This window comes from Camelus ferus, chromosome 13, assembly GCF_009834535.1.
Source record: "Camelus ferus isolate YT-003-E chromosome 13, BCGSAC_Cfer_1.0, whole genome shotgun sequence".
Taxonomy (NCBI): domain Eukaryota; kingdom Metazoa; phylum Chordata; class Mammalia; order Artiodactyla; family Camelidae; genus Camelus; species Camelus ferus.
In genome coordinates, this window is record NC_045708.1 from 5,094,038 (window position 1) to 5,119,503 (window position 25,466).

At 41.9% G+C, this 25,466-nt stretch overlaps 1 protein-coding gene across 1 annotated transcript in view; it reads left to right on the forward strand.

The window, feature by feature from the left end:
• PER3 (period circadian regulator 3) overlaps window positions 1–25,311 on the forward strand; it is a 39,675-nt gene extending 14,364 nt beyond the window's left edge. The window contains 19 exon segments of the mRNA XM_032494792.1: window positions 323–428; window positions 1,881–1,945; window positions 2,223–2,521; window positions 5,762–5,894; window positions 6,332–6,435; window positions 9,385–9,484; window positions 10,238–10,387; window positions 10,389–10,439; window positions 10,441–10,496; window positions 11,113–11,283; window positions 11,285–11,434; window positions 11,437–11,625; window positions 11,628–11,714; window positions 11,717–11,765; window positions 20,378–20,452; window positions 20,454–20,525; window positions 21,089–21,239; window positions 22,416–22,499; window positions 23,613–25,311. Of these exon segments, the coding sequence (XP_032350683.1) occupies window positions 323–428; window positions 1,881–1,945; window positions 2,223–2,521; window positions 5,762–5,894; window positions 6,332–6,435; window positions 9,385–9,484; window positions 10,238–10,387; window positions 10,389–10,439; window positions 10,441–10,496; window positions 11,113–11,283; window positions 11,285–11,434; window positions 11,437–11,625; window positions 11,628–11,714; window positions 11,717–11,765; window positions 20,378–20,452; window positions 20,454–20,525; window positions 21,089–21,239; window positions 22,416–22,499; window positions 23,613–23,774 (2,254 nt within the window). The 3' untranslated portion in view covers window positions 23,775–25,311.
• Window positions 25,312–25,466: the final 155 nt, after the last annotated feature.

Consider the following 25,466-nt stretch of genomic DNA (forward strand, 5'->3'; position numbering starts at 1 on the left):
ACCAGTGGTTGTTGAGGCTATTTTAGCAGCTAAGGAGGTCCCGTGTCACTGATTTTAAGTTTATCCAAATCTAGTGCTGAGACAACTGGAGAAGATTAGAGCCACACAGAAACCAAAGTCGCCCGCTGACATCTGTTTCTTCAGACCCCCTCGGCCTCCCTGAAGAGCATTTGCACTTAGTTTTTTTTTGTATCTGGAGTTGATGAGTTGCTTCGTGAAAACATAGGTTTATTGTTTGAATATTCTATTAAAAAGCACTTTGAACTTCATTGTAAATGGATTTTAAATTGCTTGACTCAGTCTTCCACGTGGCATTTTGTAGGAACCCACTGAAGGAGGATGTGTTTGCCACCAGAATAAAAAAGATGAACCGTAATGACAAAGACGTAACAGAATTGCAAGAACAAATTCAGAAGCTTCTCTTGCAGGTAAAGTGAGAGGTTTTTAAAAACAAACACAAAATGCCCATAATTGTGTTTTAACATTCAGTCCTAGTAAAGTCACTTCACAAAACTAAACTGTGAGGAGAGAGAAATCTTTACCTTCTGCACTCCAGGAATTTTTGTCTTCTTCTCTTTATTTTAAATTAAGTTTCATTAATCCTGTGTTCTTTTTTCTGTGTTAAATACAAAGAAAATTTTTGTAAGAACCCATGTTAAGACAACAAACTGAGTCACAGGAAGCAGTAAGACAGAGAAGTTACTTTTTTTTTTTTTCATTTTTCAGTTTTATTAGGTAGAATTGTTACAGTTTGACTGTACATAAACAATATATTGCATGTAAATACATATACACGATATACTACACTTATTTTTTTTAATTTACATATATGTACTGTTCATTGTTTCTAAGAACATTTAGAGCTTTAGCTTTTTAAACTTACATAGTTATCAAAGGAATAAAGCCAAACACAAAATAAGAATTCAAAAAAATGTATACACCCCACTATTAGCAGCAAAATTATTTATAATTGCCAAGATATGGAAGCATCCTAAAGGCACATCAGTGGATGAATGGATGAAGCAGATGCAGCGTATATATGTAATGGAATAAAACTCATAAGAAAGAAACCTATTTTGCCATTTACAGCCCTTCATTCACTTTTTTTTTTTCACTTCAAAAATCAGAATTTTGTAACTGGCATAAACATTTCCATTGCACCAAAAACAATACCTAGAAATAAAGTTAACCAAGGAGGACAGAGAAGCTATTTCTAAATGAGAGAATCCTCCTTGCATTCCAAATACAAGTGTTTTGGCTTCGGTAGTTTTAAGATAATTCCAATTTTAAAAACGGGAACGGGGTGGCAGGTCTCAGCATGTCTGGTTATTATAAGGCAGAAGCAGGAAAAACCACCTGTCGAAAACAAATGCCAAAATGATTTCTCCAAGAGATTCAGTCAGTAAACTTGTTAAGTATTTACTGATGGTGCCACAGGGAAAAGTGTTGGCCAGTAGTTTTCAAAATGTCTTTCATAAAATCTCTAGGGTTCAAAAAATACCTGTCGCGTTCTCGGGGGAAAGTAGGGAATATATTTAATTTGTTCTGTCTGTTCTAAACTCGGCATGAAGAGGTAGAGTTTATTTTCATGTTTTGTTAAATTTATGTACAGTGGCTTTTTTAAAAATGTGCTGTTCTAGAAATACCCACCTAGACTAGAAAAGCAGGCTGTGCCCTTGAGAATTACTGAAACGAGAGAGGAATGCCTTTCACGTCAGCAGCAGGGTTAAAGGAACAGCCTTCGCACGCCTGCGTTGGGAGTTCAGACCTTTCTGTCTTCCTTTGGTGGTGATTCTAGGTGGGCTCTGAGGTCGGTGACGCTGGGCCTCTCCTCCAGCTGCCACACCGCCTGTGACTAAAGTGGCCCCTCTGTCCCGCAGCCGGTCCGCGTGGATGCTTCCAGTGGCTGCGGGAGCCTGGGGAGCAGCGGGTCCCAGGAGCGCCGGTCAGCGCGGCCTCTTCCATGAGGCCTGGAGGAAGGGCAGAGGTCCCCGGCAAGCGGGCGGGCTTCTGTGCACCTGCTGTGTTCCGTGTGTGTCGGTGCTGGTTCCATCCTCCAACACGTGTGGCTTCTCAGTATCTTGTCTTGACTTGAAGACCCGGTCCGGTCACTCATCGTGTTAGTTTGGGGAAATGTCTAGAAAAAGAGAATATCACCTCTAGAAGGGGACATTTGGGCTAATTGTGTTCTTTCTGGAGATTAGCATGCTGTGAACAGGTAGACGTGAAGCACCGTCCGTGCCCGGGTGCCGCGGGGCAGCGGGAGCCCGAGTCAGTGCTGTGCTGTCAGTCCTTGTGTCTTCAGGGAACCGGAAGTCACATATGTTGTTTGGGTATCTTGTAATTTACACTCTCACAATTTTTGAAACATGTTTTATCATTCTTTTCCCTAAGTTGACTTTGCAGCAGGTCTGTGCCAGTGTAAACAAAATCAAGAATCTCAGTCAGCAGCTCTACATCGAGTCAAGGACCAAATCTCCAGACAGGCATGTGACAGAGACCCTCACTGGACAGCCTGGGGGTGAGTCGGCAGGGCAGCCCTGTCCTCTCGCAGGTGCAGCCTTCTTCTGCCTGTGTGAGCACGAAGCCCTGAGCCTGGGCCGCTGCCCTGCAGGTTAACATGTCTGATGATCAAAGTAATAGTAATAATAACAATCATGGTCACCGGGCCTTTGTGTTTTCCGTTCTCCCATACACTGTGAGTGTCACAGTGGCAAAGAGAATGTCTGCTCTGTCTCCAACTTCATTCTCAGGGTCGAGCACAATGCCTGACTCAGTAGGTAATCCAGAAATACTTAAGGATGAAAGGGAAAAAAAAAATCACAAAATAAAAACACCACACACTTGGGCATATCGTATTCAAACTAAAATAAAACCAGAGAGAATATCTTGAAGAAAGCCAGAGGTAAAAAAGACAGATTACAAACAGAGAGACAAAGATAAGAATAAGAATTACAAGAGACGTTTCTTCAGAAACCATGAACATTAGAAGACAGTAAAGTCTTCAAATAAAAAAAACTGTCAATGCAGAATTATACACGTAGGGGGAAATACCTTTCAGAAATAAAGGAGATGAAAAGATTTTAACAAAAACTATAGGAATTTATTGCCAGCAGTTGTGTTCTATCAGAATCCTAAAGGAATTTGTAAAGGTAGAAGGAGTATGATGCCAGATGTAAAACTTGTATCTATACGAAGAAATGAGGAACACTGGAAATGGGATATATGAAGATAAAATAATTTTTTTTGCTTATTTTTATTACTCTAAAAGATAACTGTCTAAAGCAAAAATAGTATTCTGCGTTTATAACATATGTAAAAATACTGCAAAGGATGGGAGTGAGGTATTGGGAAAATACTGTTGTAAATTCCTTACATGGTTCTTGAACTAGTATTTTATTTGGATATAGAAACTAATTCCATAAATATGTGTATTGTAAAAAAAAAGATATATTGTAAACTTTAGGATAATTACTAGAGAAAGTTTTTAAAGAAATATGAATAATGTCAGTAGAGGCAATAAGCTGTAATTTAAAACACTTAACCCAAAATGAGGCAGAAAAGGAGGAAAAAAAGAAACAAACAAAAAAACCCAGATGGAACAAATGGAAAACAGCTAGCAAGGTACATTTTAATCCAACGATATCAGTCACATTAAATGTGAATGATCCCAGTATACCAGTTAAAAGACTCAAGTTGTCCAACTGGATGAAAAAACAAGATGTAGCTATGTATTATCTATAAAAACCCACTTTGAAAATGAAAACATAGGTTAAAAGTAAAAGGTTGGAAAAGATATGCCATGCTAACAGGAATCAAAAGAAAGCTGGAAATATTAAGATCAGACACAGTAGACTTTAGAACAAGGACATTATCAGCATTTCAGAGATATATTGCATAAAGAACAGAGGCTTGATTCTCTGAGAACATGTAACAATCCTAAATATTTATGCATCTGACATCGGAGCTTCAACATATATGAAGCAAAAACTGATAAAAACTTCAACGAGAAATAAACAAATCCACAGGGATAGCTGGAGACTGCAGCACACCTCTTTCTATAATTGATAAAACAAGTGGACAGAAAAAAAGTAAAGATAGAGAAGACCTAAACAAAGCTATCATCATTAACATTCATGGAACATTCCAACCAACAACAACATAGTATGTGTGTTTTTTTTTTTCAAGGGCACATGGAACATCCATCAAGATAGACCATGTTCTGGGCCATAATACAACCTTAAAATTTTTAAAGGATGGAAATCATACAAAGTATATTCTCTAACCTAATGGGTTAAACTAGAAATCAACAACAGAAAGGGATCTGGAAAGTCCTCAGACGTTTGGAACTTAAATAACACACCTGTAAATAACCCACAGATCAAAGAGGAACTCTCAAAGAAAATAAAAACATTTTGAATCAAATGAACTGAAAAGACAACATAAAATTTGTGGGATGCAGATAAAGCAGTGCTTAAAGGGAAATGTAGAGCATTCAGCATTTATATAGGAAAAAGAAAAAAAAAGTCTCAAATTAGTCATCTACTCTTCCCCCTTAAGAATCTAGAGAAATAAGAGAAAATAAAATCCAAAGTAAGCAGAAGGAAAGAAATAATAAAGATCAGATATCAGTGGAATTTGAAAAAGGAAGAAAATAGAGAAAACTTAATGAAATCAAGAGCTAATAAAATTAACAAACCTTTAGCTATACTGAACAAAAAGGGAACAAAAATTGCCAGTATTGGGAATGGAAGATAGACCCCAACAGATGTTAAAGGGACTACAAACAACTCTGTGACCATAAGTTTGACAACTTGGAAGAAATAAAGCAATCACTTGAAAGAAAAAAACTATCAGAACTCAATGAAGAAAAAATAGGTAACTAGAATGGACTTATATTTATCATAAAAACTGAATTTGAAGTTAAAAACCTGCCAAAAAGAAAACTCCAGGCTCAGAGGGTTTCACTAGAGAATTCTTTCAAACATTTAAGAAGTAATAATACCAGTTCTACGTAATCTTTTTGCAGAAAATTGAAGAGGAAAGGAAACTTTCAAACTCATTTTATGAGCTTATTATTACCCTAATACTGAAACAAGATAAGCATACATTTTAAAGAAACAAGTTTGCCAAATCCTCAATTGTATACTAGCAAATTGAATCCAGCCATGTATAAGAAGGACAAGTATATCACAGCCAAGTACTATTTATCATAGGAATGCAAGGCTGGTTTGATATTTGAAAATCACTTCTATTCACACTTCAAGTGCTTAGTTAGTCTGTGTGGTGTTAGTGGGTACCTTGTTGGCAGCACAGAGAAAGAACAATTCTGTTGTCATAGAAACTTCTCTTGGACACCAGTTCAACACGAGCAGTGCTGTGCACTTCCCATCACAACACGTAAGAAGCAGTGTTCTGGTCCCCCTTTTAGTGATGCCAGAAGCCACCAGTTGTACAGGTAGTGTCAGTGTAACATTCCCCATCAACCTTTCATCGGATGGTTTTATTCCTTGATAATCTTTGCCTGAAACATTTGTTCCAGTCCGTTTTTAGAAAAATACAAATGTAATTATTCATGTGATTGCTCTATGTGATCTTTCTCTTTCAAATGTATCAGTGCATTTAGATCTGAGCTCATTTTTAATAGCTACCTAATACTGAATGTATATATCCTGAAGTGCCATGATTTAATTCTGCTGAATAAATACATGCTCTCAAGTGTATGATATTTTAAATTACACGTCCTTTCATTCTCTTTCAGATGAGCAGAAGGCTTTCTCTTCCTTCCAGACACTGAAAAATAATAGTATATACACTGAGTCTTGTGGGGATTTGAGAAAAGATCAGCCCAGCCCAGCCTGTCAGCAGATAAACTGTACTGATAGCATTCTCAGGTATGAGACACGGGTTTTGATAACATGTTAGCTTTTCCAAAAGCATACACTGGTCACCATGGAGCCTTTATATCATTTTAAAATAGCTGTTGTCTTGATTTTTCACTATAAAAAAGTCGGCATCTACTATATACAATTCATAATAAACTGAACAATTCTGGGGGATGTAAAAGTTAAAATGTGCATCCTTTCTTTGAAGGAGTTATGGTGTAGTTGACGAGACCTGTGCTCGTAAACATTAAGATTTGAAGATCAGTTCAAGACCATAGTGAGGGACATGTAACAGCCCCGTGATGAAGGCTGGGAGGGTCAGGGAAGACATCCCCCAGGGAGAAAGTGAAGCATCCCGAAGAGCCGTGGCGTGAGAAAAGCAGAAAGGTGGGGCTGGCACGGTTGGGGGGCAGGTGGGAAAACGGGACCAAACTGTGTTGCCGCAGGTAGCTGAAGAGCTGCAGCTTTCCAGCTTTGAAAAGGAAGTGTGTATCCCGTTCAGATACAACTTCCTCGTCCTCCGAAGAAGGCAGCCAGAGCCACAAAGCAGGTGACGGCCGAGCCCTGCCAGGCAACAGGACGCCTTTCACAGCTAGATCAGAAGCATTAGCACAGAGCCGCCCTCTGTCATCTCTTTGACTTTTTGCCTTTAATTACTTTCTTGTGATCACAAATAATCCTAGTTTCACAATGCCTCTTTACGGCCGGTAGGTTTTAACTCGTCAGTTATAAATGCCCGTAAGCCGTTTGGCTTTTTAATAGGAGTTTCCTGTCGGTAAGTTTTCTCTTCACTGTCAGTTACTCTTATGTCCCCAGCTGTACCTACGTCAGGAATGTCAGCTAACGGACGGTCTGCAGACGCTGAAGCCCCCAGACCCCGAGCACGGCGGCCCTGAGCCTGGACACTGAGCCAGGGCTCCATCATTCACGTCCCACCGCCAGAGTCAGGTACCCCGTTACCCTCTGCTTTAAAATATTCTCAGTGTTAAATGTGCCGCTGTGAGAAAACGAGCCATTAATGCCGTTTACTTAGTAATGACTTCTAAATTATAAATACTTTTTTCTTTCTTTAATTCAGTCAAAGTATTTTTGGAAATATCATATGTATGTTGATTACATGTTTTGGACTGTATTTCTTGGTCGTGTCATTTGCCAGTCAACTCTTTTGACACACACACGGCACCTAGAACGGTACCTGGTACCTGGTAGTGATCCGTGTGAACCCTCGATCAGTGTTAGCCGGCATTAATGCAGTCATTGATGGGACCACCTTGGGTCACTTTGTTGCTGACCTTGAAAGAAGGTTTCAAACTTGGACTGTGGTTGTGACGAGGTGGATCATATGTAAGTACACATTTTTGTGCTGGTCTGATAACAATGAATCTGAAACTCTTCCTTTCACATAATGATTTAGTGAATTATTCTGATGTCTTCTTTTTATTCCTTTTTCACTCTCTCCCATCCCTTTGACTTCTGCGTTATTCACAAGGATTTGATAAGTGAAGAAATGGTGACAAATGTGCTCAGTCAGATTTTCAGATTGTGTCTAATTTAGCTTCGCTAGTCTTCAGAGGTGTATAGGTGAATATGTGTTGGGCTGTTACTATGTTCCACTGCTGTTAAATTCTTCATACAAATTAATTCATTTCATCCTCAGAACCACCTTTGAGGTGGAGAGTGTTCTGTTGACTGGTGGACTCTGGGGTGGTACGAAAATCCAGAGACACAACTGCTGTGAAATTAGATTATACTTCTAATTAGCCAAAGATAGAGTTGTTGGGATTCAGCTCGTCCCTCAGGATAGGAGCAGTTGCTTTTTTTAGTTTTTACCTGTTTTTAATACTTGGGATACCTGTGTGTGCTTGTAGCTGTCACCGACACCATCCATGCAAAGTTGGGTCTCACCCAATATGGAAAGGTCTTTTATTATTTTTTTTTGACTATGCCACTATACTTTGTATACTGTGATCTTATACTGCTTTTTTGAAAGGATTTATACTTAAAATCTGTGTGCTTTCGTTTAAGGTATAAGGAACATTTACTGATAGCCATTTCTCCTGCTCTCAAAGCAGCTGAGCGGCGGCAGGTCCACATCTCTCTCCGAAGGAGAGGAAGCAGAGTCGGAGCCCAGACGCTCTTGACCTGCATCGGCCTTTGGAAAGTCCGTGTTCCTGCTGTTTACAGCCTGATTCTAGTAGTGAGTTGGGCCTGAGGACCATGACCACAAATGCATTTTCCTACAAGTTATTTCTTCCATTTCATAAATGGAACAGTTAAGGGACAAACAGATTATGTAACAGCTTGCCCAGAGTGACACGGGGAGCGAGCGGTGGAGCAGGGAATCAGACACTGACGTGAGTCTCCAGAAACCACTGCCATCACTGATATTTTTGAATCGATAACAGGGTCTGATTAAGATGGAGCGTGAGATACAAAGATTAGCTAAAAAGCCAAGAGAAAAGTTAAAATGTAATTTTAAAAAATACTCAAATAATCCAAAAGAAGGGCAGGAAAGGAGGAATAGAGCGACAACAACAAGAAAGCAGGGGGCCTATCAGACTGATAAAGTAATAGCTCTAAATCCAACTAAATCAGTAATTACATAAAATGGACTAAACATCCCAATTAGGAGGCAGAAGTTGTCAGAACAGATAAGAATAAATCAAGACCCAACTGTATGCTCTCTACAACGTGCAATTTAAATATAAGTTCTCAAATGGGTTGAGAAGAATTGGATGGGGAAAAATGCACAACCCAAACAACGAATGTAGGAAGGCTGAGTGCCTGTACGGATAACAGACCTCAACCCAGAGCCCCGCCAGAGATGTTTCATTGAGACGAAACAGTCAGGTCATCGGGACAATGTAACAGCCATCAGTGTGTGTTCACTCATAACAGAGCTTCAAAGGTACGAAGCAAAATTGACAGAGTCAAAGAAAAGTCTTAATGTAATCAGAGTTGAAGAATTTAACACCCTCTCTCTGCAGATGATAAAACATCTAGGCAAAAAATGAGTCAAGAAGTAGGTGATCTGACCAAGGCTGTGAGCCGCCTTGACCCGGTTGATACTTAGAGAGCACAGCACACGACAGCTTCATTGTGCACGTCCCTTCCAGGTGCGCGTGGCGCGGTCACTGAGGCGTGAGACAGGTTGGGCCGCTGGGTAAGTCTCACGTTTGAAATGATTGATGTTGTACAAACCACACTCTGGCTAGAGTTCATTCAGTTAGAAATCAATAAAAGTGAGATGTTTATGAAACGATTAATAACTTGAAATGCTAATATTAAAAAGCCTCAAATGGGCATCTACAGTCCTGCTTTAAGAAGCTAGCCAGAAAAAGCAAAGTAAGCCCAGGCAGAAGGAGGGAAATAACAGAGAGAAAAGCAGGCGTCAACAAAATAGGAAACAGACAATAGAGAAAATTAAAGCTAAAAGTCGCTTCTCTGGAGAGATGAAAAAATCCGAAGCCCTCCGTCCTTTGTGTTGACTTAATCACAGCCCACTTCCGGGAGTGGAGTGGGGCCGAGCCCATCGACGCCAGCTCCATCCCCACAGCAGGGGAGAGGGAGTGGACGGACCCCTCAGCGTCCTCCGGAAAGTCTCATGTACCTGGGAGAAGTAACGTTTTAGAAGCAGCTCAGCGTCCATCTACACACGCTTACTGTATGTAATAAACTGTGGTATGTCCATGAAATGGAATCCTGTGTGATGTACTGATGAGAGGGATATTATTAAATGGGAAAAACATTACAGGCTAGAATACAAGATTATATGCCTTTTGGGTAAAAGTGGAGATGAAGAATAAGAATCTACATTCATGCTTATTTGTAGATGCAAAAAGAAAGTAGACAGATACATAAGAAAATGAAAGGAGTGGTTTTCTGTGGGGAGAATAAATGGCATATAGTGGACAGGGGTGGGGAGAATCTACTAAATGTCTTTCTCTGATACATGTTGCTTTTTGAACCACCTGTATAGATTATATATTTTAAAAAAATTAATTCAAAGATAAAATTTTTTTGAACAATTCTGATAGAGATAGAAAAATATTTACAGTAAAATCAAGATATAAATAGATAAGTATACGCATTGAGTATTACAACTCTGTAAAATGTATATCCAAGTGTATGAAGGGTGTGAAGAAAGGCAGAAAAATTAAAAATGTATATGCTAGGCTGATGAAGCTATTGTAATGATTGTAAAAATTTACTGAAATTTAATAAATTAACTATTGAAATATATTGAAATTTTTATGGTTCAGCTACTATAATTATTGTAAAAGTTTATTGAAAGGCAGTTAAATTAGTGAAAATGAATAAATGCAAAATCGCTGGTGGGAGTTAAAGTGAAGTCTGTCGTCTTCCACTCCCGCAGAACTGACTCCAGCAGAGGATGCCACCCGAGCCTGTGAGCCCTGGACCCTAAGCCCACACCCAGCTCCGCCGCCCTCGGAAGAGTTTATATGCACAGGCAGGACTCACAGTGCTGTGCTGTCAGCCCACACAGAAGGAAGAACGGAGTGACGCTGACAAATTCCGGAACAAGATTCTGTCACCGCTCCTGTCTTCAGCAGGAAAGCAGACACAAAGCTCAGTATTCATCTGTTCACGGTAGTTACACTGTCACAAATATATTCCGTTTATCAACATAGTCCTCAAATTTATAGATCATATGTAAGTACTGGGCAACGAGGAGTGAAGACTAGAGGAGTTTTGCTTGTAAGAAAGTGATTGAGAGATGCTGAAATAAATTTGTATCGATAATTTGCTATCTGGGCTCCTTCTAAGATCCCTGGATCTGAGAAGCTGATTTTCTGAGGAACTAATTGAGAGATGCTGATATAAATGCATTTAATAGCAACAGCTTTTACCCAGGATCTTACCCGTCTTTGTTGAGCTGCTTTTTGTCAGCCCTGCAGTAGCCACTTGCTTACTGGCGGACGTCTGTTGCCTTGTAGTCTACTTGTTTTTGACTGAAGTCCAGTCAGTTTACAGGCTGTGTTGGCTCCTGGTGCACAGCGCAGTGACTCAGCCATACACACATATGCTCCTTTTCAGACTCTCTTTCCGTATGGGCTGGCGTAAGGTATCTGACATGGTTCCCCACGCTGTGCAGGAGGACTTCGGTGTTTTCTATCATAATTACCGATAAATGGCGTCTTTCTCTTCTTTCCTGGGTTTTGCTCCGTAACTGTCAGGAGGCTCTCCCTCTGAGCCCCCAGGCCAGCTGGCTGCAGGAGGAGGGGAAACAAGCGGAAGAAGCTGCTCGAGTCGTGGGAGAGCACGAGCTCCAAGGGCCACTCCTGTCCCCGCCTGCGGCGGGGGCGGGGGGGGGTGGTCCAGAGTGCACGGCCCTGGTGCCCTCGCTCTCCTCCTCGCCGCCCGCCTCTGGCCTGTCGCTCCCGGCCAGGCCCCGCGTCTCATTCCAGCCCCTCCCCGCCCGACGGTGCCCCCTCTGGGGAGGGAAGGTGCCACCTCAGTCACCGCTCTGCAGGGTCCGCCTGAGCCGCCTGCGTCCACTGGCTTGCGGTCTTTCCCAGCCCTCCCTCTGCTTACAGAGACACTTTGGTGAACATTTTCCTGCATGACCCCATCATCTGTCCTCTCTTGTCACCATCATTCTCCCCATGTCCGTTCTGGGGAGCCACAGACTCTCCTGAAATAGCACCCCCAGGATCAGCGATGACTCCCACCCTGGAACCACCGTCTTCAGTCACCAACCACAGGGAAGGAGAGGCGAAGGGGAGACGCAGAGTGAGGACCACCCGTTCATTAACTCAAGGAGCAGCTCTCCGCTGCTGCTAAGCTTGCTGCCGGAAGACGTGCCCAGTGCTGTGACTCCTCGGAGCAGATGAGAAGGGGTCTCCGCCCAGAAGCCGAGTATGTAAGTGATGCTGACTTTCAACACACGGGTGGGAAAATAAATAGGCATCTTTTTGTTAAAATTACGGTTTTTGCACTGGGGCTCAGCACTGATGGCCTCGGTGGGCAATCTGCATTACAGCTGAGTTGAGACTTTGTTCTCCAGAAACATGCACCGTATCCTCCTGACTCCACTTAAAAAGCTGGAGTGAAAGAATCCGCTATGTCCCGAGTTCTTAGATACTTTGTGACGTTTTCCCAAAGCGTGAACGGGGGTCTCCCCACTGCCTTGAAATGTGAAACGTGCCTGTGAAATGCATTCTCTTGCTTACAGCTGGGGTCATGGTCTAGTTGGTCAGGAACAAGCCATACTGACAAGACCTGAATCGGGCAGTTTTACTTTTTCGGGTGCAGTGGCAGGACAGCAGAGGTGTATGCATCGGGGTAGGAGTCGCTCTCTGTCATTACTCATCAGTGAAGTAGGCGGTGTGTAGATTTGCATCTTACACATGTCATTTTTTGAAATGAAAAATTTTTGATCACTTTCCTTTAACTTTTCATGTCTTTACCTTAAAAGGCATTCTCAGATTTGTTTGTCAGGTTAAACTTTGGGATAAAACTTTCCTATATTTAGGTACAGGATCCAAGACACGGGTGAATATTTACACAGTTTCTCTTCAGTCTTCCCTTCAAAGTATGATACCCATTTTTAACCAGTGTTCAAAGTGTGATGACCCAGATCAAGAAAATATGCTCAGTTTTGAAAGCTTGATGTTAGTACACTTGCTCGAAACCTAATACGAAGCCTGGGCCATGGAATCAGGCCTGGCTTCCAGGCCCGGCTCCGTGCCCTGTTAGGTGGGTTAGTGTGGACGAGTTACATGCCTTCTTCGCCTTTGTGTCCTTATTTGAAGAATGAAAAGGTTAATACCTCGTAGCTTTCTCTGCGGATTAATTTACGCAGTATTTACACAGTCCTCCCCATGCAGTGTAAGCTCAGGGCAGCTGGGACATTGTTTTGTTCAGTATTATATTACTAGTGTTTTGAACAGTGCTGGGAATATTCAATACATGTATTTTGAGTGACAAAAAGTAATGATAGGGCAGGTACCTCTGATTCTTGGAATGTAGTGGGTGCTCAAAAAGCAGTAGTGTCTTCAATGTTATGGACAGAGGAGCTTTGACTGCTTGTTGGGGAAAGGCTGAAAAGTGTTTTTTATTTCATTTGTTTTATTTTTTTGGCGAGGTGGGTAAGGTAATTAAGTCTATTTCCGGAGGACGTACTGGGGCTTGAACCCAGGACCCCTGCATGCTAAGCACGCCCTCTGCCGCTTGAGCCATCCCCTCTCACTTGAAAATGTTTTCCTTCTTAGTTATATACGTGCTTTTATTTTTCCCCTGTTTAATGTGTGAATTTGAAGAGCTGCCAGTGATTTTGTAACATGATGCTTGAGATGTTCAAGTCTCGTCTCGGGTCCTGACTTCCTCGCAGTGTGTTGGAGGCAACAGTGGGAATAAGAACAATCATTTTACTGCCAGCGAACTGTCCACAGTGTCACCTCACTGGGCGTCTCCACCTGGGACTGGTTCTGCGCCAGCAGTTAGTGGCTTGAAATGACAGATCCTTCAAACTCTGTTGTCAGGAGATCAGGCGCAGTGGGCTGTCTGGCTTGGGCACTGGTGTGGAAGTAAAGTGTTTCTTCCTTCTTGTAAGCTCTCTTGGGGCATGTTTGCATACAATAAATTCACCAAATTTAGGTGTAAAAACAAGAATTCTGACAAACATATACATCAGCATAACCGCCACCACAGCCACCATGTAGAACATTTCTGTCACCCAGAAGCGCTCTTCCGTGACCCTTTGCCGTCAGTCTTCGCCCTGGTCCTCACTCCCGGCAGGCGCTGAGCTGCTGGCTGTCACTTTACTGCTGCTCTGTCTGTCATTTCATAGAAATTAATCACCCAGCGTGCAGTCTTCGGGTCAGGATCCTTTGAGTTAGCATAGTGGTGGTGAGATTCATCCTTATTGTGTGTATCAACAGTTTTTTCCCTTTCATTGCTGAATGGAATTACGTTATCCATTCATCAGCTGATGGTTATTTGGTTGTGTCCAGTTTGGGGATATTATGGATAATGCTGCTGTGAACACTTGAGTGGGAGTCTGTGAACATATGTTCTCATTCTTCTCGGGTAAATACTGGGAATGAAATTGCTAAGTCACGTGGTAGGTATATGACTAACTTTGTAAGGAATTGCCAAACTGTTTTCCAAAGTGGCTGTACCGTTTGCCTTCCTGTCAGCAACATATGAGAGCTCCGATTTGCAACACTCCCCGGCCAACACGGTGTTGTCCACCATTTAGTTTTAGCTATTCCAGTGGATACGTAGTGATACCTCATTGTGGTTTTACTTTTCATTTGACTATTGATGAATGGTGTTGACTATCTTCTCAGGTACTTATTTGCCATCTGTGTGTTCACATCTGTTGCCCGTTTTTTGGGGGGGGTGTGGCGGTGTTAGTTTTCTTCTTGAGTTGTAAGAGTTCTCTGTATATTCTGGATACAAGTCTGTTATCAGATATTTGTCTTGCAAAAATTTCTGGCCTCTGTGTGTCTCACCTTTTTATTTTATCTTTTTATTTTTGGCTACTTTTTGAGGAGCAAATGTTTTTACATTTTGATGAAGTTCAGTTTCTCAATTTTTTTCTTTTATAGGTTGTACTTTTTAAAGAAATACTTGCCTAACTAGAAGTCGCTAAGATGGTCTCCCATTTTCTCTTAGAAATTTTAGAGGTTAAGCTTTTCTAGCTAAGTCTGTGATCCACTTTTAGTTAATTTTTATATATGGTGTGAACTCACCTCCTTTCACAGGCACACCAGAATTATAGCTGTTTACAGACAGAATATCTATCGGTGAAAAAGGCCAGAAATGACCACAAAAGATCTTCTACAACCAGAGACAACAAAGAAGGAATCATGAGACCAGTAGGAGAGGGCAGAGTCCACAGTTTAGCCACCACCCGCACCCCCGAGTGGGTGACCCACAAATGGGAGAATATCCACCCACCAGTGGGCCAGCCCTGACCCCGGGCCCCCAGGTTCTGCAGCCAGCCACCTTGTGATCCACCCTGCCAAGCGGCAGCCTGCAGCCTCCACAAAAGGCAGGCCTGACAACCAACCAGACTAGGGGTCCTGCCAAGCCTATCAGACCTCCCACGTGGTCAGTCTGCCGCAGCAGGAGGACCCCACAGCCCACATGGGGCACCCCTGGAGCATACAGCCTTAGTGACCAGAAGGGAGTGTGCTCTCGCAGCAGCCACTTCTCCAGGGTTGGGAAATGTCACCAACCTACCAGGTACATAGAAATAAAAACAGCAAGTTGGGCAAAATTAGGGGATAGAGGAAGATGTTCCCAATGAAGAAACAAGATTAAACCCCAGAAGAACTGAGTGACGTGGAGGTAGGCAATCTACCCAAGAAAGAGTTCAAGGTAGTGATCATAAAGATGATCAAAGAACTTGGGAGAATATTGGATGAACAGGGATAGAGGTTAAAATATTTTTAAAAGAGTTAGAAAATACAAAGTTCAACCAAACAGAGACGAGGCATACAATAACTGGAATGAGATATGCACGAGGAGTCAGCAGTGGACTCAGTGATACAGAGGAATGGGCCAGTGAGCTGGAAGATGGAGTCTAAAAATCACCGGAGAAGAACAGAAAAAGGAGTAAAAGATGTGAAGACAGTTTGAGACAGCTGGGACAATATCAAGCATACTAACGTTTGCATTATAGGGGTCCCAGAAAATGAAGGGAGAGAGAAAGGGGCAGAGAACATATCTGAAGATATAATAGCTGAAAATACCCCTAACTTGGGAAAGGAAACATATCCAAGTCCAGGAAAAACAGAGAGTCCCAAACAGGATCAACCCAAAGAGGACCACGCCAAGGCACATTGCAGTTAAAGTGGCAAAGATTAAAGGTAATGAGAGAATATAAAGAAATAATAGCTAAGAAGTTCTCAAACATGGGGAAGGATTTGGATACACAAGTTCATGAAACTAAGAGAACACCTAATTACCTTAAGGCAAAAAGGCCTTCTCCAAGTCACACTGTATTAAATCTGTCAAGAGTAAATGACAAAGAATTTTAACAACAGCCAGGGGAAAAAGGATGGTAACCTACAAAGAAACCCTCATTATGCTATCCATAGATGTCTCAACAGGAACTCTACAGACAAGGAAAGAGTGGGATGACATTCTCAAAATACTCAAAGATAAAAACTGTCAGCCAGAAATACTCTATCCAGTAAAATTATCATTGAGAAATGAAGGAGAAATAAAGGCTTTCTTGGACAAACAAAAGCTGAGGGAGTTCATCAACACTAGACCTGTCTTAACAAGAAATGTTGGAAGGAGCTCTTCTACCAGAAACAAAAAGGCAGAAGCACACAAAACTTTGAATTGGTTGTGACAGACAGAATCAGAGAATCACAACTCAATCAGAATAGGTTTGTAAACACATTATTATAGCATAAACATTGAAGGGAAGGAAAGCAGTAGAATAACAATAGCTACTTCAATTCAGTAGCAAACTCACAACATAAAATGAGATAATTTGAGACAAAACAAAAGGTGGGGGGAGAGGAAGAGAACAGAACTTGCATAGGTAAGTGAAGATAAGATGCTATCATCATAAAAGAACGATTTTATCTATGAGATACTTGATATAAACTCATGGGAACCACCAAACTTTAATCTAGAGCAGAGACATGAAATACAAAAAAAAAAAAAAAAAGAGGAAACTTGAGAAAACATCATAGAAAACCACCAAACCAAAATGGCAGACAGAAACACAAGGAAAAAGAAACAGTGGAGAAATAGAGCAACCAGAAAACAAAAGACAAAAAGGCAGCATTAAGTCCTCATTTGCCAAGGATCACCCTAAGTATAAATGAATTCGCTGACTGGCAAAAGACGCAGAGTGGCTGGCTGGATTACAAAACAAGACCCAACTACATGCTGCCTCCAGGAGACTCAGCTCAGCTCAATAGACATAAGACTCAAAGAAAGGATTGAAGACAATGCTCTAAGCAAATGGTAACCAGAAAGAGTGGTATAGCCATGCTTTTATCAGACAAAATGGACTTCAAGCCAAATAAGGTAACAAGAGACAAAAATGGACATTATATAATGATAAAGGGGGACAAGACATTAGGGAGACATAATAGTTATTAATATATATTCACCTAGCATAGGAGAACTAAAATACATAAAGCAATTATTAACAGACCTAAAAAGAGAAATTTGTGGCAACACAATGATAGTAGGGGACTTTAAAACTTCACTTACATCAGTGAATAGATCATCCAGACAGTCAGCAAGGAAACAGTGGCCTTAAATGAAATGTTAGACCAGAGGGATTTATAGATTTGTACACAACAGTCTATCCAGATGCAGCAGAATACATATTCTCAAGCTCATATAGAACTTTCTCAGGGATAGATCATATGTTGGGGCACAAAACAAGCCTCAGTGCATTGAAGAAAATGGAAACCATATCATGCATTGTTTTCTGATCACAGTGATGTGAAACTAGAAATCAACTATGGGAAGAAAGCTGGAAAACTCACAAATATGTGGAGACTGAACAACATGCTACTGAACAAATACTGAGTCAATGAAGAAATCAAAGGAAAAATTAAAAAATACCTGAAGACAAATGAAAATGAAAATACGACATCAGAATCTATGGGATGCAGAAAAACAGTAAGGGAAACGATTGTAGCAGTCAAGGCCTGCCTCAAGAAACAAGAAAAATGTGAGTCTAATTTTACACCTAAAGGAGCTAGGAAAGGAAGAACAAATGAAGCCCAAAGTCAGTTGAAAGAAGGATGTAAGAGAGATCAGAGTGGGAGTAAAGGAAATAGAGGCTAATAAGACAGTAGATAACATCAATGAAACTAAGAGCTGGTTCTTAGAAAAGATGAACAAAATTGACAGACCTTCAGCGAGACTCATTGAGTAAGAGGAAGACAGAGCTCTGATAAATAAAACCAGAAACAAAATAGGGGAAATAACATGATACCACAGAAATACAAAGAATTAGAATATTATGAACAGCCATATACCAACTACCTGGACAACCCAGAAGAAGTAGACAGATTCTTAGAATCACACACAGCCTACTAAGACTGAATCATGAAGAAATAGAAAATCTGATTAGACCAGTCACTAGTAGAGAGAATGAAGCAGTAATCAAAACCTTCCCCAGAACGAAAGTCCAGGACCACACAGCTTCACAGGTGAATTCTACCAAACATTCGAAGAAGGTTTAATACCTATACTTTTCAAACTCTTTCAAAAAACTGAATGGGGGAAAACACTTTCCAACTCATTTTACAAGGCCATCATTACCCTGATGCCAAAATCAGACAAGGTTAACAAAAAAAGAAAGAAAAAAAATTACTGGCCAATATCTCTGATGAACGTAAGTGCAAAACTTCTCAAAAAATAATAACAATACCTTTAAAGGATCATACATCATGATCAAGTGGGGTTTATTCCATTGATACAAGGATGGTTCAACATCCACAGATCAATCAGTGTGAAACAATCCACAAATCTATGTGAAACAATGTTAACAGAATGAAGGGGAAAGATCATATGATCATCTCAATAGATGCAGATAAAGTGTTTGACAAGATTCAACATCTTTTTATGGTAAAAACTCTATTAAATGAGGATAGAAGGAACATACCTCCGATGATTAAAAAAGTGGGCAGAGGAGCTGAATAGACCATTTTTCAAAGAAGGTATATGGTTGGCCAACAAACACATGAAAAAATATTTAACATCACTAATTAATGGGAACTGCAAATCAAAACCACCATGAGATTATCGCTTCATACCTGTTAGAATGGCTAGTATCAAAAAGTCAAGAAACAGCAAATATTCACAAGGATGTGGAGAAAAGAAAACCTTCACAGGCTGTTGGTGGGAATGTAAATTGGTGTTGCCACTGTGGAAAATGTGGAGATTCCTCAAAAAATTAATAGAACTGCTGTATGGTCCAGCTACTTCACTTCTGAGTGTTTATCCAAAGAAAATGAAAACATTAATTCAGAAAGACACATACATCCCTCTGTTCATCACACATTATTTATAGTGATCAAGATACGGAAACAACCTAAGTGCCCATCAGCAGGTGGATGGATACAGAGGATGTGTACATAGTAAATACGTGTCTGCGTGCGCGCATTGGAATACATACTCAGCCATGAAAAAGACGAAATCTTGTCATTTGCAACAAGGTGGATGGCCCTTGACGGTATTATCCTAGGTGAAATAAGGCAGATGGAGAAAGACAAATAGTGTATGATTTCATCCATATGTGGAGCATAAAAAACAAAGAGACAAAAACATGAAAAAAAAACCACTCTGAAGATAATCAGAGAATAGAGCAGCAGCTACCAGAGGGAAGGGCAGTGGTGCTAAATGCATAAAGGAGCTCAAGTGTATGGTAACAGAAACTAAATTTTTGGTGGTGAGAGTGCTGTATTGTATACAGAAGTGGAAATACAATGTACACATGAAACTTATACATGTTATAAACCAGTGTTAGCTCAGTAAAAAAAAGATTTAAAAATAAGTAAATTGTAGAATCAGTGTTTCAGTTTCTGCAAAAAAAAGCCTGCTGGGACTTTGATTGACATCGTGTTGAATCTATAGTCCAAGTTGGGAAGAATTATTATCCTAACAGTACAAGTCTTCTGATGCAGGCATGTGGTATGTTTCTCTGTATATGAAGGTCTTAATTTTTCTCAGCAATGTTTTGTCGCTTTCAGTGTACAGATCTTATACTTACTTTGCTAAATTTATCACTAAGGGTTTCATATTTTTGATGCTGTTGTAAACGGCCTTTTAAAATTTCAGTTTCCAGTGGTGTGTTATTAGCATGCAGAAAGCCAATCAGATTTTGTAATTTGAACTTGTATTCTGAAATCTTGCTAAGCTCATTTATTAGTTTTAGTAATTCTTTCATAGACTCTAGGACTTTCTACATAGACAGTCTTGTTGGCTGTGAATATAGTTTTACTTCTTCCTTCCTTCCTTTATTTGTCTTGCCTTGTTGGACTGGCTAGGACCCCCAACGCAGTATTGAATAGAAATGGTTAGACAGACATCCTTTGGTGATGGTGAATTTACTGTAGAACCAATGGACCCTGTCACATCTGCCTTTCTCTCTGACTTTGGCTACTTGGGTTTAGATAAGAATGGAGTTGCTAAGTGGCTTTGTCAGAGTTGACATTTTGACAATTGAACAATTAATTAGAGGGAAGAAGAAGTCTCGGGTGGTGCAGAGTAGGCTCCGAGCAGAACTGCTGAGGCTCTGTTCCTGACTTGCCATTGGAGCAGCTGAACAAGCAGACAAGAAAGGGAAGCTGAGATGGTGGTGGTCTTGGAGATGGAGCAGTTCTGGGTGGCCACGAGGTGTGGCCTTGAGGGGCAGGTAGCTCAGGGGGATTGAGAAGGAGATTTGGGGAAGGTGAAGGACCTGGGATGTGGGTACCTGGGGTGACGGCTGGGCTGGGCGGTGAAGGAGACTCGGCTCGTTGCCAAAGCCTCTGAAGAACGAGGGCCGGTTTGGCCATATACTTTGCTAGCAGCGATCATTCTTCTGAAATCCCCCAAAATGGGCAGCAGTCTGGAAGAGTCCATCTGGAAGATGACAGAGCAGACGGCCGAGCGCGTTCTCATGACGTATCGGGTGCCTGAGGGGTGAGACGGCACTGGGGAGACCCACTTTTATGTGCGTTCTTATGGTTTCTTAAGTGTACTTTTAAATACAAAGTGATTTTTTAATATCTTTATACATATCCTTAGAGAAATGTATTTTCAGATTCATTCATTTGAAGTCAAGTGTTTCTTAAAACAATGGTTGTGGTGGTAGTAACTACACAGATACGTCACGTGTCACGAAACAAGGGAACAAAGACAGGCCGTGCTTTCCAAGATGGCCCACAGGGACAAGATGTTCCAGAGTCTGGACTTTTTTTTTTTTTTTTTTTTGTCTCATTCTAAAAGAATAAAAGAATTAAAGGAAATCTGTTTTTTCCATATGCCTCATTAAAACTCTATGCAGATATTTCCCATCAGGAAAAGGAGGCGTAGCTTTACCAACTTAACAAAGAGATGAGTTGGTTTTGTTTAATGTGTATGTCCTATATCAGCAAGAGCCATAAAGTGTATTACAAACCCAAAAGAAGTGCTTTTCTTAGTAGATATGGTAAGAACCCTGTGCCTTATTCAGACTGGGAAGGTCTTTGTTTGTTTGTTTTCAGGGATAAAGAAATTGTACTGAAAGAAGCCCTCGCAAAGCTTGAGAGCATGAGGTGGCGGCAGCCACAGTTTTCTCAGGGACAAAGGGAGGAGCTGGCCAACGTGCCTTCTTGGATTCAGAGCCAGACTGTCCCTAAAGAAGTAGACGTCCAAGTAAGCACAGTGCTTACCACTGTCATGGATCGAGGTTCTTGGTGCCACGTAGTGTTCTAGGTGCTTAGTGTGCAGTCGTCCCTCTGCGGGGGGTTAGTTCCAGGACGCCTCGCGGATGCCAGAATCACGGATGCTCAAGTCCCTTGCGTGAAATGGAGTTAGTATTTGCATATTACCTATGCACCCCCGCCCGTGCACCTTAAATCATCTCCAGTGTAAATGCTGTTTAAATAGTTGTCATTTCAGCGTCCACGCTATGTCAGTAGTTGCTGGTGCATGGCAAACTCAAGTTTTGCATTTTAGAACTTTCTGGAATGGTTCTTCCCCAGATACTTTTGATCTGTGGTTGGTTGAATCTGTGGAGGTGGAACCTGCAGACACCGAGGGCCAACTGTGCTTTGCACGATCCCACTGAAGTTTCACCCTCACAGCTGCTTCCGTGGTAGGTGTTACTATCCCTGCCTCGCCGACACATGGCAAAGGAAGGCACGCAGATACTGAATACTTTGTGCGGTCAGCCCTCCGTACCGCGGATCAGATGTCAGCCTGTGGTTGATTGGCTCTAAGGCTGCACGGCCCCCAGCTACGGAAGGGTGACTGTACCAGGTCTTTTTATATGAGGGACTTGAGCATCCATAGATTTGGGTGTCCTTGGGGTTCTGGAACTGATCCCCCTGCCAACACTGAGGGACAACTGTGTAAGTTCACACAGTTCATCAGATCAGACCTGAATGCAGGACTTTTTGATGCCAAGTGTGTTTTTTTTTTTTTTCCTTCTACCAGTTGGAATGTTATGGGGCAATTTAGGAGTAGAGAGATCTTCTTTGATGTATGATTGGCGGGGGAGGAGAGGTATAAGGGTTGCATTGTAAATACACACGCATGCTTGGAAAGAGTGAAAACTCAGTGTGTAAAGTTCGCACCAGAGGTGGGATTCGTGCAGAGCAGGGGGTCTGTGGGAAGAGCGCGTGAAGCAGAAGCCCCAAACAGCGCACACAAAGGTGTTCGAACAGGTGCCATCGCTTACCTTCCGGTCATCGGGAGCGGACTGTCAGCGGGTATTCTCAGACATGAATGAACGGGGCAGTTGGTTACTTGGCCAGCGTTTTACTGAGCTCAGAGCTTTTCAGGTGACTTTACATTAAATAACCTGCCTGTGCTTGTTCCTTTTCGGAGGGCTGTGTCACTTGTGGAAACGAAGATGCGGTTGGTGATGCTGCCGGATGCTGTGGTCAGGGTCCAGCCGGAGACAGACAGCAGGCGAGTGGCTCCGAAGAGGAACGGGCCCCCGTGTCCACACCTGTGGGTGGCTGGGCCTCTCTGTACTTCTCTAAACCCCCGAGTCTTAATTGGCTGTGACGTTCTCATTAGATGTTAAGGTTTTCCCTCCTTGATTTTTTAATAGCCATCACTTTTCTGAAGCAGACATTGTACAGAGACTCTTTTACTTCTCTTTTTGCCTGATGTATTGAAACTGGCAGATAGACTTCTTTTTTCTAGTTTAACCGTGTTCTGATGCGTTTGGATGTGCTCTGACAAGGTATGTGTGCAGTAACTTCATTTCAGGTGTCACCCAAAATAAATTGTAGTTACAAGTATAGCTAGAAAAAGCCCCAAACCTTGGCCTCGTCTGTTTTGTTCTGTTGTTACAGAACATGTTTTCCCCCGCTAGATTCTTGAAGAAGCCCCACCTGCGGGCCACGTGCTTTTCCTAACGGTCTCCCTAAACGCAGCGCCCTCACCTGGTCTTTGCACAGAGACACGTCCCTCCACGGTTAAGGTCCATGTTCCAATTTTGTCATAACACAAGTCACTTTGGTGTTACCAGTATGAAAATAGAACGCCCATGGGCATACTGGAAATTCCTAGTTTTTCGGGTTGAATTTTGACCTTTATTCTTAAGGTGCTCTTCCTTTTGATTTTCTGCCTTCCACTGAAATTCTGAACGTCTTAGCTTACATATCAGTCAGCTTACAATGAGCTCGTTCTCTGCAGGGTTTGAATTAGCTTTTGCATGTATGATGTTAAAACAAAGGAACTTTGGGCGAGGGTATATATATAGCTTAGCAGCAGAGCATGTGCTTAGCATTCGCAAGGTCCTGGGTTCAATCCCCAGCACCTCCAGTGAAAAAAAAATAATAATAAAATATTAATTTAAAAATACATAAAGAAACCTAATTACCTCCCTCCCAAAAAACAAAAGAGCTTCTAGCTCAACCATTTTCTGACTCATCTCTTTAACTTTTCAAATAATGATTGTGAAAAGTTTTAAAAGTTATGTAAAAATTAATATTCTTATATAGGTATGTGTTTAAATGCCATCTTATCAAAGCTGACAGTTAACTCTTTCTTTCCACCCAATTGACATAAAAGAAGGTCTCTTCATGCCTCCCAGGAGGTCTGATTGGCACTGCCTTCTGTTTGCCCTTAAATGGGGGTAAGTGTTGCCAAGGGGCTGGGGAAGGGGTCCCGGGGAGGCCCCTAGCCCAGGGGGATCCAGAGCCTGCTGTTAATCAGGGCTTCCTAAGCCTGTGACAGCTGTGTCTTTTAAGAGGTGAGTGGGTTAAAAATAAAAGTGAGTGGGTTGTTGACGTGGCGCGTGAGCGCCCTCTCCTTGAGGAGGGCTGATTCCTCCTCAGACTTGGAAGGAGGCGCAGTTCACGTCTGTGCAGATCAGGACAGGGAAGGGGAGGAGGTGCGGGCTGCGGAGCCCTTCCTTTTTCACGTAATGTGCAGCAAACTGGCTGACTTTTATTGTTGTCGTTGTGTTTTTCTGGGTTTCGTTCCAGGAAAACACTTCTTCCTTTCTAGTTTTATAGCTTTTTATCAAATGCATCCTGAACATAATAAGGGCAACCGACCTTCTTAACCCACGATGCTGCCGGACCCTGGTTCTCAAGCCCTGCAGCTCAGATTTACTTTCTGAAGTAGAACAGTCGGCGCTCGGTGTCCACAGGGGTTGGTTCCAGGCCCCCCCCCCTGCAGTTACAGAACTCCACGGCGCTCAGGCCTCTCACACAAAATGGTGGTCGAGTCAGTCCTCTACCTGCGGCTTCTGCGTCCTCGGATTTTACCCACCGCCGGTGTGGAGGGCTGACTGTGGTTTCCTGAAAGGTGATTCCTTGTTGAGGTGTCAGAACCATTTCCACGTGCTGTCCGTGACATTCCCTGGGACTTCTGGCATTAAGCGTTCCGTGTACACGTTCCTGGCTTAAGAGCGGAGAACTCTCCCCTTCTGCTCCATCTCAATTGTTCAGTGATCTCTGAAGTCCTCATTGTGGTTGGCCAAGCTGGGTGGTATTTTTACCATTGGTGAAAAAACAAATTAAAAAAAATTAACCAGCCTGGATATTGTGCATCGAGGTACTGGGTGTGACCTTCTGTAGCGATAACGTCTTTAATTTGCGTGAACCAGAAATGACACAGAGCCGTCAGAGCATTGCTGCGCTTGTGTCTGCGTGTTGTAAACCTGTCTTCTCCGACATAAGCCCCCTTTCCATCCTTTATGGATATTTGTTTCAGAGACTTTTGCTTATTTCTTTGCCTTACCGCACACTTAGGCTTGATTTAAAGCCGGTGCTTGTTGCGAGCCCGTCTGTAAGCTCATGTATAGTTTTTTGTTCTGGCAAGTGGCCGAGCTGGTGATTTTAGAGGTTGGACGGGGATGCTTCCACCGCCAAGGGCGGACGGAGGTGGCTTAGCAGTGGCGCCCTCTGCCCCCCAGGGGGCTCTACCCAATTGTAAACTGTTGTTCAAGTTTATCAACTTTGTATTGATGACTATAGAAGTTGATAATAAAAATGTATGTTATTGGCTTCAGTGTTGAAATAAATGTTACCCCAAAAGGCTGTATTTTCTTGGATAAGAGGTCAGGGGTTATGAACAGCGCCGTGTGGATGGAACCGTTTTACAACCAAGTGCAACTTCATTATAACTCACAAGGGAAATTTAATCCCAGCTGAAATTTTTGTTTCAACTGAATTGATAATTAACTGTGTGAATGTACTTGTTTTTAATGGTTATTACTATTTTAATCTGGTGTGTTTTTAAGCAAAAACAATAAACAGTGTGCATGTAAAACTTGAGAAATTTTCTTGCAGTGAGTCAACAAACCTTTGCCCTGAATGCATATTTTATACCGTTTAGAAATATTTGCTGAGATTGACATACACAGAAAGGTGCTCAGGTTAGAGTCACTCTGCGTTGTCACTGTGCCCAAGCTCCTGC